The sequence below is a fragment of the Eretmochelys imbricata genome, chromosome 11 (genome assembly GCF_965152235.1).
Source record: "Eretmochelys imbricata isolate rEreImb1 chromosome 11, rEreImb1.hap1, whole genome shotgun sequence".
Lineage (NCBI taxonomy): Eukaryota > Metazoa > Chordata > Testudines > Cheloniidae > Eretmochelys > Eretmochelys imbricata.
This window is the reverse complement of record NC_135582.1, coordinates 10,976,483-10,990,666: the sequence shown is the minus strand read 5'-3', so window position 1 is coordinate 10,990,666 and position 14,184 is coordinate 10,976,483. Positions and strand designations below refer to the sequence as shown.

Genomic DNA, 14,184 nt, shown 5'->3' with positions numbered 1-14,184 from the left:
GGAAATATTTGGCATGGCATCAACATTGCTTAGATTTATGGCATGGCTAACAAGCTGGCCACCACACAAAATAAATCAGCCTACCAGCTCTTACTTCTGATTACTCAGTGATGGCTTCAGCAGCTTAATGAGTGGCAAATGTACAGTCCCATTAATTGGGCAGGAGAGAGAGGAGGAGGAGGAGGAGACTTGCACCCAAAAACAGACAAGAGTGTGAGAAATCCCTTAACCTCTACACCAGTGTAGTGAGAAGTTGCTCCCTATACATCACTGGTGGGGTGAGACAGGCAAAAGAGATACATTTTATATATATATTTATAAGTTATGTATTCATATATCTGCAAACTTCTAATAGCAATAGAAAAAGTGTTCAGGTCCAAGTGATGGTTCTCCATTTAATTAGGATGCTATGTCAACCTGCAGCTCAATGTCACCAGAGGGTGTGAAATGTGAGACTTAGTGCCACAAAGGATACACTAAAAAACAATCTATAAGAGCTAAACGATGGGCTTGCCCCTTACTCATCAGACAGGAAATGACCCTTGTTCATGGAACCTGCAGTGGCTTTTGCTTTCTTGTCACCAGCTCTTACGGGTGCTAGTTACATAGCACATTGCCTGAAAGAGCTGCAAAACAAGGCTGATTCACGATTAAAACATTTTCAAATTTTTTTATTGATTTATTTTTAGGTCAAAATGAATTTTAAAAAACCCATCCTATGAAGACATAACCTCCGGATGAATGAAACTTTGTAGCATGAACAGCACAAGCACAAATTTTTAACGTGCTCGCTGTAGTGATGCTATATTTGTTTACAGCGATTTACAGTCTTTAACATGACTGCTAAAGAAATAGTTTTAATGCTATAACTCCATTTTTAAATTGTTATTTAATAAACATATGGACAAGCATTTGGAATGTACACAAATCATGTTGTATGTAATTTTTGCATATCAAAAATATTACACATCTGTCAGACATACAATCAAATATACTGCTTTTCAATATGCATTTCATATGGCCTAAACATAAAAAGACAAACAGCCTACATTTGCTCCCGTACTTACAGGGGCATTTGATGACACAAATGCTGAAAAATGAGACTGATTCTGAACTTAATCTATGCTGTGCTGATTTTTGACAACTTTGTTTAAAATGACTCGGTACATTCTATAAAGCTATGTAAACAGTTCCGGTACAGCGGATTAAAAATCAAATCAGTTAGATCTGGAATGGTCAATGCTAGTGTCTTCATTAACTCAATTTCCCTATTTATCCCTGAGCACCTTAAAATTGTTCCCCCAAACATCTCTGAAGAACATGCAAAACTGCATTTGAACTGATTTTTATGTTTCTCAAAAGTCCCATTTTCCTCCACCGATTTAAAAAAAAAGTTATTACATGAATCGTAATACACTTCCAAAAAAAATGCAGAATCACCGTATCAAACATCTTCACCTACAGACACACTACAGATTACAAAAATATTTGTATTTTTTTGCATAGGAGTGTTGATGGGCATATTCTCACATCATGAGAAAATGCTAGTTTTTAAACAGAATATGGCAACAATCTGTTTTCCTTTAAAAATCAAGTAGTTTCACTTTATTTCAAAATTGTACAAAATGGCCATGGCTGTTATTTTTTATTTTTTTTAAGTCTCTGTCTTCAGAATATGTGAAATCTCAGGCGCAGTAACAGTGGACCTGGGACCATTCACAGTGCAGTGGAAAACATCTTTTGAGGCAGAAATTACAGTTCATCCTTCTTCTTCCCTACCCTTTCATGGTCTCTTTCTCTAAGGGTTCGCATGAAACTGGCAAATCCAGACTCCTGTATTTAAAGAAAGAAAAATATTGGTCAAATTTTTAAAATAAGACACCAAAACAATGTTTCAAGACTCCCAACACCAAGGAATGGGTATGTACGTGGAATGTGGACTAGAGAACAGAGCCGTTGCTTCTGTACTGTCTGATCACAACGATGTGCTGGGGCAGGGCTCCACCAATGAAGTGGAAAAGGAAATATCCATAGAGGCTTTCCAGGGGTGGCCAACCTGTGGCTCTGGAGCCACATGCGGCTCTTCAGAAGTTAACACGCGGCTCCTTGTACAGGCACCGACTCCGGGGCTGGAGCTACAGGTGCCAACTTTCCAATAAGCCCGGGGAGGCTCACTGCTCAACCCCTGGCTCTGCCACAGGCCCCGCCCCCTCCCCTGAGCCTGCCACATGCCCTCATTCCTCCCCGCCCCAGAGCCTCCTACATGCCATGAAACAGCTGATCGGGCTGGGGAGGCGCTGATCCGTGGGGCTGCCGGTGGGTGGGAGGCACTGGGAGAGGTGGGAGCTGATGCAGGGCCGCTGACATATTACTGTGGCTTTTTGGCAATGTCCATTGGTAAATTCTGGCTCCTTCTCAGGCTCAGGTTGGCCACCCCTGCTTTAGACTCATCAAGTCTCTCATGAAAAACTGGCAGTGGGAAGGGGAGAAAGAATACGGAAGGCAACAATGTAACGGAAGAGACAGGACAGGGAGCTTCTCACAAATTTTGTCAATGCTTTTACATTAATAAACTCCGAAACATACATTAGTGCCATATTAATATGCTGTATGCACCACTTCAAAACTAGCTAGTAGACATGTGATTGCCACCCAGGAGCACAGAGATTTGTCACAATTCTTTATTCCATGATATTGCTCAGCATTGGTTGTCTCAAGGGCTCTCTCTTAGACCTTAGATCACAACTGACTCCACATGGGCATGAAGTGCCACATGAATGTAAGGGACTTGCTCACACAGAATCAGTTACTAGACTGGGCCCTGATTAACAAAAGGTGGTTCTTTGTGCAACCCAGGGAATTAATTTACAAGTAAAGGTTTCTTTGGCAGAGTCAGGAACAGAATACAGGCTTCCTGACTCCCAGTGCCTTCCTCTAACTGCTAGAACTCCTTTGCAAGATAGGAGGCTATCGGCCAAGCTTCTTCAACCTTTGACACAGAAAAAGGAATCCAGGATCGCGGTAATTTTTGAAGTGTTTTACTGCTTTAGTAACAACATCCTTTGCTATCATATTGCAACAAACCTGTAACTCTATGCACTTCATGGTTGTCACTTTGCTGCATGCTATGTCTATTCAGGACTTCATAATGACAGCAGGGACAGAAATCACATTCTCCAGCTCCAAAAGCAGATGGCCATGCCATCAAACTAAAGGAGAATCTCCAGTACTTGTTCAAAATAGAGAGACACTGTAGAGTAATTCTAATTCTATCCAATAGTCAGTTGTACACAAACACACTAGCTAGAACATTTTCCAACAATTGGACAATGTCTCCCTTAAGTCAGGTGATTCTAGAGCTGGAATCCTTTCCTTTATAAATCTCATAAGAACAGCCACACAGGGTCAGAGCAATGACCATCTAGCCTAGTATCCTGTCTTCCAACAGTGGCCAATGCCAGGTGCTTCATCAAGTGATCCATCCCTTGTCGTCCATTCCCAGCTTCTGACAAACAGAGGCTATGGACCCTTCAGACATGGTTGTGCATCCCTGTCCATCCTGGCTAATAGCCATTGATGGACCTATCCCCCTTGAATTTATTTTGTTCTTTTTTGAGCCCTGTTATAGTCTTGGCCTTCACAACATCCTCTGGCAAAGAGTTCCATAGGTTGACTGTGCATTGTGGGAAGAAATACTTCCTGTTTGTTTGTTTTAGACCTGTTGCCTGTTAATTTCATTTTGTGACTCCCTAGTTCTTGTATTGTGAGAAGGAGTAAATACCACTTGCTTATTTACTTTCTCCACACCAGTCATAATTTTATAGACCTCTATCATATCTCTCCTTAGTTGTTTATTTTCCAAGCTGAAAAGTCCCATCTGTTATTTTCTTGCCCAGTCCCCCAGTTTTGTGAGATCCTTTTCTATCTCTTCGCAGTCTGTTTGGGACTTAACTATCTTGAGTAGTTTTGTATCATCTGCAAATTTTGCCACCTCACTGTTTACCCCTTTTTCCAAATCGTTTATGAATATGTTGAATAGGACTGGGCCCAGTTCAGACCCCTGGGGAACACCACTATTTACCTCTCTCCATTCTGAAAACAGACCATTTATTCCTATCCTTTATTTCCTATCTTTTAACCAGTTACTGATTCAGGAGAGGACCTTCCCTCTTATCCCATGACAGCTTATTTTGCTTAAGAGCCTTTGTTGAGGCACCCTGTCAAAGGCTTTCTGAAACTCTACGTACACTATATCCACTGGATCACCCTTGTCCACATCCTTCTTGACCCCCTCAAAGAATTCTAGTAGATTGGTGAGGCATGATTTCTCCTTACAAAAACCATGTTGACTCTTCCCCAACAAATCATGTTCATCTACGTGTCTAATAATACTGTTTTTTACTACAGTTTCAACCAATTTGCCTAATTCTGAAGTTAGGCTTACTGGCCTGTAATTGCCAGAATCGTCTCTGGAGCCTTTTTTAAAAATTGATATCACATTAGCTATCCTTCAGTCATCTGGTACCAAAGCTGATTTAAATGATAGGTTACATACCACCATTAATAGTTCTGCAATTTTACATTTGAGTTCCTTCAGAACTCTTGGGGGAATACCATTTGGTCCTAGTGACTTATTACTGTTTATCAATTTGTTCCAAACTCACCTCTAATGACAACTCAGTCTGGGACAGTTCCTCAGATTTGTCACCTAAAAAGAATAGCTTATGTTTGGGAATCTCCCTCACATTCTCAGCCATGAAGACTGATGTAAAGAATTAATTTGGTTTCTCCACAATGACCTTATCTTCCTTGAATGCTCCTTTAGCATCTTGATCGTCCAGTGGCCCACTGGCTGTTTAGCAAGCTTCCTGCTTCTGATGTACTTTTTAAAAAATTGCTAGTACTTTGAGTCTTTGGCTAGCTGTTTTTCAAAAAAAAAATTAGGCCTTTCTAATTATATTTTTACACTTCACTTGCCAGAGTTTATGCTCCTTTCTATTTTCCTCAATACCATTTAAGTTCCAATTCTTAAAGGACGCCTTTTTGCATCTAACGGCTTTTTACACTTTGTTGTTTAGCCACGGTGGCACTTTTCTGGTTCTCTTACTATGTTTTTTTAATTTGGGGTATACATTTAAATTGAGCCTCTATTATGGTTTCTTTAAAAAATTTCCATGCAGCTTGCAGGGAGTTCACTTTTGGCACTGTACCTTTTAATTTCTGTTTAACTAAATTCCTCATTTTTGTGTCGTTCTCTTTTCGGAAATTAAATGCTGCCACGGAGATCCTGGACTTCAGTCTCTTACCTAGCTGCCTAAATTTGGCCTCCGAGATCTCTCACCTATCTTTCCCTATGTTCTTGGTACCCACATGTACCATGACCACCAGCTCGTCCCCAGCACTACACGTAAGTCTGTATAGATTTCTCGAGAGATCTGCAACCTTCGCACCCAGCAGGCAAGTCACCATATGGTTCTCCTGGTCATCGCAAACCCAGCTATCTGTGTTTCTAATGATCGTCCCCCATTACTATTACCTGTCTCTTCCTAATAACTGGAGTTCCCTCCCCCGGAGAGGTATCCTCCGTGCAAGAGGATACCATGACATCATCTGGAAGGAGGGTCCCAACTATGGGATTGTTTCCCTCTGCTCCAGTTTGATGTTTTCCTTCCTGGAGACTTTCATCCTCCTCAAGAATACAGAGGCTCTATTACTCTATATTTTCAAGGTTTATAACAGGAACACTTCCAGGGCCAGGCATTTCCCTGCCAATAATCATTGGCTGGGTTGAGGACACCTACGTTTTCTCCTTAGTCCTTTATTTCCTCTACGCAGTCATTAATTTTCAAGAAATGATCTCTCCCTAGGCTATTATGACTGAAAAGATACAAACCAAACAGCCAGTAGATTGCTCTGTCACTTCTACTCATTTTATAACCCCAGAAAAGTGTTGCACCATATCTGCACCTAGCTGTCAGGGTGTATGATCAACTGTATGTAACACCATGGGAAAGTGGAACCAGCCATGAGCTAGGAACCAACTGTTCACTCCTGAAACTCGCGTTAGAATCCGATTTAATGAAAACAAGTGATTTGGTCCCCTTCTACTCTAAGGACAGTTTTGTCCACATCACAAAACCAACGATCAGTCATGATTTGGCAGACTCGTAGACTTAAAACATTTGGGGTATGGCAAGTCCGGATTCAGATGCACTAGTAGAGCTGAGTGGAGCAATTTTCACATCACCTGCCAACTCTAGGACTGATTCTACTTCATACAATTCATTCATACATCTACCCACAGACTTTTTATTAAACAGAAAGACATTAAATTCACTCCAGATTTCCCCAAATAGACCAAACAAGTTCCAGTTCACAAGTGCGTATGGGTGTGGTACACAGTGATTCAGCCCAGTGCATTACTGATGGGAGCAGAAAAGTTAAAGCCTTTTGCAATACACTGAAAGTATACCCTGTCCTGTTCATTTACAACAAAAATGGAAAGACACAAGTCATTCCTCTCCCCATTGCGGTTATTTTTTTGAAATTGCAACCTGTTCTTATACTTACCCCTCTCTCTCCATTATATTTTTCTACAAACTTCCCATAGTTGTAATAGTTAAAGGTGGGGTAACCATCCACACCTTCCTGTTTACACAGATCATGGTTCTGTTCTTTGGCACAGTCCACTGCAGCATAGGCTATCTGAAATACAAAAGGAATAGCACATAAGAGATGAAAAACCATAATTGTCTGCTGTTTCAAATAGCGGCACCTTTAGTGGGTGAGAAATTGAAGAGGTGTACACCCTCTGCTGTTGCAGCCTATATGTGTCTGGAATAGGAACCACCACTTGTACCAAAATATGCAATGCTTTTATAATCTCCAGAGATGGGGATAACGTTGGCTTGCACAACCCTTCGGTAAGACGTGAACTCTGTTCTCTAGGGGTGCAGCAATTCATTGTGCTGGCTAGAACTGTAGCTCTTAAACTTCATTAATTAGGACTACTTGGCTGCAAGTGCTAATAGGGTAAGAAAACCATCTTCGTTATCCCTAAATATACTACTGTATCTGGCTGGCTGCAACGTCTTCTTCCCTCTTTAGTTTAGTCAGAGAAAAGTTTATATAGAAAGATGGTGCAATGTTTATTAATTCATTCATACAAGTGTAAAGGGCATTAATGATGTATGCGCAAAGCAGCTGTAACAACCCTCACCCAGTTCCCAGGTTAAGTGAGATGTGGGTGTAGTGGGTAGGGCACCAGAGTCAGATGACCTAGGATTTAATCCTGGCTCCGTTACTCATCTTCTGTGTGCCTTTAGGTAAGTTGCCTTACTCCTCTGCCACCCTTTGTCTGTCTTGTAGTTTGGACTGCAAGCTGTTTGGAGTAAGGAGTGTTATGAGTACATACGGTGCCTAGCACCATGGAGTTCTGATCTCGGGTAAGGTCCCTAGACGCTACAAACAACAGTAATAGCCAGAAAGAGTGACCAGCATGGCAACTCTCTGCTGATCTACTATAGACTGGCTTCGTCCCTCTTTACGAGCTCTCTCTGTAAGCAGTCAACTTAGGAGCCAGAGTATGTCGTCCCAGACTAAACAGGGTTCACGGCTACTTTACCACCCTGCGTGCTATCACTGGAAACCTGACTCTGAGAGGTACTGAGAACCAGCACTTCCCACTGGCTGCAGTGGGAGTTATGGATGCATCTCAGGATCAGGCCTTTTTTTAAAATGTTCAGCTGCAGCTCTTTTGGAAAATGGACTTTACTTACACTGGCCCAATCCCACTGTTACTACATATACATAGCGCCACCTGCAGAAGTTATTCTGAAGTTCTATTGCAATTTACACACACTTACCTTCACAATTCCATTATGCATTTGCTGGAGACTGGGAGGGTTACACAGTGTTAAATCTATGCTACACAAAAGCCAACCAATTAGAGAAGAGATTATTGTGACTACTGGCTACAGTGTTTCAAAGCTAATTTAATACCAGGTGCCTTTTAACTTTAACTTTCCATTCCACTGGCCTACTCCAAGCAATCTGAGCAAAATACCTTTTATTTGCCTGATGTCTGTGCTTCTGATGCTTTGTACACCCATAATTAAAGATCACTTACTATGCACTATGTCTTATTTGTTTGGTGAGGCAGTCAAAACTACATCAACTGATCTCAACATCTGGGCAGCAATTAAAGAAACTGGAAAATCTATCTTGGGTTTTATTGTTGTTCTGGATTTGAGATCCTCATAAAACAATGGCTTAGAAAGATCAAACTCGACTGTATTCTCAGATGAAAACTGCTACCTCAATGCAGAATATCACTTCTTTATTTGTGTGTTAAAATAAGAAAACCATTAAAGTGGCCTTAAAGATCAAGGATTCCTGAAGACTATTTAAATAAAAGAATAAAAATCACTAATACATTCTGGTTGTTTTTGAACAACAGACAGAACTCACAATGAATTAGGGCCACTAAAGACAAATGTTAAGAATAATCTGCAGCAAGAACTCTTCGTCTATTTTTCTGTCAGGTATTTATACATTAAAAGGCATATTAAAAGAGCATTATTTAGGTTGCATGTCAAATAGTTGAAGAGAAAAGCCAGATTTATGGTTGTGCAAGCTTATTACTGCCTCTTTGTGCAACCATTCTGTGCAATAAAATGAGGCAGGAGTCCTGTGGAAAAATGTTGTATCTGACCATGTAATTAAAGACTATATCATAATGTACATGCAAGAGGGCAGAATTAAAGTTGCATGGGCAACCGTAGACCTGGTATTTCCTATCTCTGGAGTTCTTGAGTTTGCAGCCTTAATGTTCTTTTACTGAAGTTTCATATGTAATTTCCTAATTGGTTTTTTTTTAAGAAAAAAGGCAAAAACAAGTTCTATTAGGTGCAACTGTAACAATCTCTCTATTGTGCATCAAACTGAGTTTGAATCCTAAACCCTCAGCATTACAGCACAGACTGCCTCTACTTGCTACATTAGCTGGCAGCAGGAGAAAGCTGTGATTCAGAGGCAAGGAGGTGCAGTGGAGGGAAATGTGCTGGTGAGGCCATATGTTGCGTCAAAGGGTGGTGGTGGTGCTCCATCTCTCTTCCCCCACCCCCCCTTTTCCATGGAGAGATGGGAGCTATTACTCCTTGTGATGTCCCCGGATGTGGCCGGGAGGAAGGCGGGGGCGGGGACTCAGGCACAGGGGCATCTGCTGTGCAACATGTTAGTGCACTTTAGAAATCACAACCTGATAGAGCGCGTTACTCCACTGCGTAGACAAGCCCTAGTATATTACTATACTTAGTGTCATTGTTTTCTTCAGGGGAACCACTTCCCAACAGAACTGTGAAACAATTTTCTATTCTAGAGTGATGTTACAATTTAAAAAAAACGTGCATGTGTTAAATGGGTGTGTGGGAAAGAGACAATGGAATCTCCTTTCCTTTCAGGAAATTGTTCCCCTTCTGTTTTTCAACCTTTTGCATTTCAACAGTCATTGTAAGATGATGTAAAATATCTTCCTTTGGTAGCAGTTGCTCTCCTGTTAAAATATGTACCGCCATGCACAGGTTTATTGATTCAAGCAAATAAATCTCTGCGGGAGCTAATATCGACTTTTTGTTATGAAAATGGAAGTGAATAACTGAATATTGATTGGAGGAAGGAATGATATGGGACAGACTTATTTAAAAAAATAAATTAGGGGTAAAATTTCAGTGTGCAAAAGAATGGTACTAAGCATCTGGCTTTACAGAATAGTCAACGACAGGTGACAAATCTGATTATAAAAAAAAAAAGTCTGTTGTTGCCAAGTGACTTAAAGGTTTTGATAATACATCTGAATTAGACAGGGACCCATTCTTCCCTATGTTTACTGTACAAGGTTTTATTCATGTAACTCCAAAATACAATACACCCCATTGAGGTTAGCCACAATTCACTCGCTGTTCTCCACGAGAATCAGTTTGCAAGAGAAGAAAAATCTTTAGTTACCATGATGTACAGCACCAACATTACCATGAGTCTTTTTTTCTTTTTTTTTTTAAATTCAAGACATGCTTGAATCTCCAAAGTATTAGTTTCTTGTTTCCTTAGTGCATTTGTATCCCAATTTCATCACACAGAATTTTCTTGGATTAGGACCGGAAAGTGTCATTCAGCCTAAAAACTGTGACTGCCAAAAATAGCATGGTGGAGTTCCATATTGAGATTCATTAAGTCTCACTGATTTCTAAAGGTTCTGCAGACCACAGCAGATCTTCCTTCAGTGACAGCTGTGCAATCCCAATTTCTTCAGATTTTGCCCTCAATGACAACCCACTGTTACCTGACTTGTGTTCTGCTTTATATAGATGCATAAGAGTACAAGTGTGTTCAAATATATAAGTAATTCCAAAGAGGCTTGCCCAAATAGCAGCACCTTTTGCAGAATTCTGGATATTTCTTACTTTGGGGGCATGGAAAAAAATCAAGAGATTTCCTCCACGAATTTCAGATCAGAGCACCATAACTCAATTCATTCCTGCTGAACTTTGGACTCAGCTTTTTGGGGCTCAGCTGAAAATGAGCCTGCGGACTTCTAAAGGTTTCACTGGAGTCCCTAAGCGTCTCTAGAGTACTGACTGAACAAATCTTCATGCTCCTCCATCTGTTCAGCAAAGGGACAACTGTTACACTTGCAGCTCTTCAGCATCTGTTGGTGAGCCGGAAGGTATGAACGGTGTCTGCTGAAAGCATCCATGAAGAGAGCTGCAGGTACAAGTTTAGGCCTAGGGTTCTCTCCTGGCAAGTCAAGGTCATAGCTCCCCAGGCAGCTGAAAACAAGAAGGTCCCAGGACCCAGGTTTAATATTTTTAAAGTACCTGACAGTAATATTTTGTCAGCTGGTGAAAAGCAAAAAGTGACTTGCAACTGGCAGAGAATGAAGGAGTGAGGGCTTTGCAATGGGGGATGTCTCAGTGGGCCTAGCAGAGTTGGTTGCATAAGAACCCTTCCACAAGTTACCCTGAATGCTGTACAGTCAAGATGTGCTCAGCATCTCTAGACTTCTCTCCTCAGTGGCCTGCTCTTACCAGTACTCCAGAGACACTAAAGCAAGCAGAGGCGCAGGGGCCGTGGGTGGTATGCCAGGGCCAGAGCCAGATATTTCCAGATCTATCCTCTGTAATGCATAGACACACTGGACCAGCACATCAGCTGGATATTTCTGCTGAAGTAATCAGCAATGAGACAACCAATGAAAAGTTAATATTTGAGGCCAAATTTTGAAATGGTGACCTTCATTTCTGTGCATGTGACTTTGCATGCACAGAGGATGGGCTTTGCATGTGCAAATTCTGTTGTTAGTGCACAAGTATTATGCAATTGAAAAGTGCACACCAACAGATTGAGTTCTCTTTGGAAAAAATCTGGCCTGTTATGGATCTTCAAAATTATTGATACCAGTCACACCTCCGAGCAGTCTGTTTTCTGTCTCTCTACAAACTTGGGAGAGCTCTGTCAGTTGACCCTTTTGGATATTTTTTGCGACCATAAGGCCTGGAATCTTTTGTTCCTTTAATTTAAAAAGTTAAAATTTTCCAGAAGTCAAGGGGCCACCCTTATTGAAAAGTCCATGAGAATTTAACAGAAAATGATAACATTTGAACCATCTGTTAGCACTGAACCTCTTCCTGCTACAGAATCCTATAGGACAACAGTTTAAAAAATAGAGACAGCTTAATTATTTTCTATTACATTCTGTACATTTTTAAGATTAATACCTTTGCTCCTTATTTTTGGAGTAACGTCTACTGAACACTTTTGGTTTAATCCCTATTTAATTCCATAGGGTCACAGTTCAACAAAACATTTGAGGATGTGTGTAACTTTAAATACAGGAGTTGTCTCATTGAAGTTAGTGGGGACAGTCACATGCTTAAGTCCTTTGCTGGATCAAGGCCCTATGTCTTTTCTATAAGGGCACCAACAGGCAGCAAGAAACATCTTGGTAGCATATGGGTTGTGCATGACTGAAGAGGGTTCCCCAACATGATCAATCCTTAGCACTTTCATGAATTAACAAGGGGAACGAAGCTGTTTTTGCTGCGTGCCTACCTTTTGGAAACTGTACAAACCTCAATATTCTCTACTGGATCTTCTGTTCCACCTCATTACATTTTATACCTCTGCAGTTCAGCCTTAAATGCCCTCAGCTGAAATAAAGAGTTGCAGCCATCAATCATTGTCTCCGGGGCTTTGAGTCCTTTCACAGCCGCCTGCAGTTGTGAATCAAAACCTTCAGACGTTTGCATTCAGCACAACCATGATACATGCTAAATTGTGATCAGATGTTTTATTAATACATCCGGATAAGCAACTCTCACACTGTTTTGTACATTCACTTAATAATTCCTAGATGGAATAAAATTGCAGGGAGCTTAGGAAAGAAAGGCCTGTCTCAGAGCTAGCAGAAGGCGGTGAGAAAAATGACACATTTTTAGAATTCTTGAAAACAAACCAGTAACCACAAGGCAACACGTTGCAAAAGTTCCAGCAGCAGGGGAATTGAGAGCGGTGTGCCCCTAAATGCTGCTACATGCCACCTGAACCCAAGGGCATAACACCGCCATTCTAATTCCATCCGTAAGCAAGACAAGAGAGCAATTTGCCTCTCTACAGTTCACCACATGTAGTTCAGAGATTGACTAAATGCCCTCCATAGAAACTCCTCCCCTTTCCCAGCATGTGCGCGCACAGATGCACCCACAGTTGGCTGAGGCGTCTCCAATATCTGTAAAGTCTAAATGGCAAGAGGTTTCAAAGCTAGCCCTTAATTTCCTGGTAAATCCCCCAAGCCATTTCCACATTAATGGAAAAAAGGTGCTGGGTTGCAAAGACTGGAAAGAATAAAGGGAACTAAAAACAAACCAAAAAGGGTTTTTTTAAATAGCATCTTTCATATAAACCATATCCTGAAACACGTTACAGATCACAGAGACAAGAGAGAGACTGACGTTGTACTAACAAAGGAGAAATGATAGGGACCAACAGTACAAGCCTTTGCTTATATGAGCCAATGAGGCGACTGTATTTGTGTGAGCAAGGACTGCCCACGTTGCTAAAGGTTTGATAGATCTGACACAAATTGCAATTTCCCAGTTTATGGATTAAGGATGGAGTTTTCAACAGCCTGGGACTTGTGCTCCCAAGAGACATCAATTGGGTTGTCTTGTAAATCACTTAGGCTCTTTTGATAATCCCCTGTGCGTTTCTGCCCAGAGTCAGGATATGTCTACACTACAGCCACTACGGTGCACAGCTCCAGCGCTCCACCTGTGCCGCTGACGGGCCACAGCATAGATGCTCCTGACACTGATGGAAAGAGTGTTTCTGTGGGTATAATTAATCCACCTCTTTGAAAGGTGGTATTTGGGTTGATGGAAGAATTCTTCTGTTGACCCAACTGCGTCTACACCAGGGGTTAGATTGACATGTCAAACAGGGAGCAAAATTTTTCAATGCTCTGAACTATGTAGTCGGGTCAAACTAATATTTAGGCTAGCCCAGACCTCAGACACACACACTTCTTCCTATAAAAAGAAAAGGAGTACTTGTGGCACCTTAGAGACTAACCAATTTATTTGAGCATGAGCTTTCGTGAGCTACAGCTCACTTCATCGGATGCATACTGTGGAAACTGCAGAAGACATTATATACACAGAGACCATGAAACAATACCTCCTCCCACCCCACTCTCCTGCTGGTAATAGCTTATCTAAAGTGATCACTCTCCTTACAATGTGTATGATAATCAAGTTGGGCCATTTCCAGCACAAATCCAGGTTTTCTCACCCTCCGCCTCACCCCACACAAACTCACTCTCCTGCTGGTAATAGCCCATCCAAAGTGACCACTCTCCTTACAATGTGTATGAAAATCAAGGTGGCGTAAGGAGAGTGGTCAGTTTGGATGAGCTATTACCAGCAGGAGAGGGAGTTTGTGTGTGGTTTTTGGAAAAAAGGGTGGGTGGGTGACAAAACCTGGATTTGTGCTGGAAATGGCCCACCTTGATTATCATGCACATTGTAGGGAGAGTGGTCACTTTGGATGGGCTATTACCAGCAGGAGAGTGAGTTTGGGGGGGGGGGGGGGGAAGAGGGTGAGAAAACCTGGATTTGTGCTGGAAATGGC

At 41.5% G+C, this 14,184-nt stretch overlaps 1 protein-coding gene across 1 annotated transcript in view; it reads right to left on the bottom strand.

Annotated features, from left to right (window-relative positions):
* Positions 1 to 870: 870 nt before the first annotated feature.
* PDIA5 (protein disulfide isomerase family A member 5) overlaps positions 871 to 14,184 on the bottom strand; it is a 128,633-nt gene continuing 115,319 nt past the window's right edge. Inside the window, exons 16-17 of the mRNA XM_077829947.1 lie at positions 6,571 to 6,705; positions 871 to 1,833 (exon numbers count right to left, since the gene is read on the bottom strand). Coding sequence (XP_077686073.1) covers positions 1,753 to 1,833; positions 6,571 to 6,705 — 216 coding nt within the window. The 3' untranslated portion in view covers positions 871 to 1,752. The remainder of the gene's footprint in view (positions 1,834 to 6,570; positions 6,706 to 14,184) is intronic.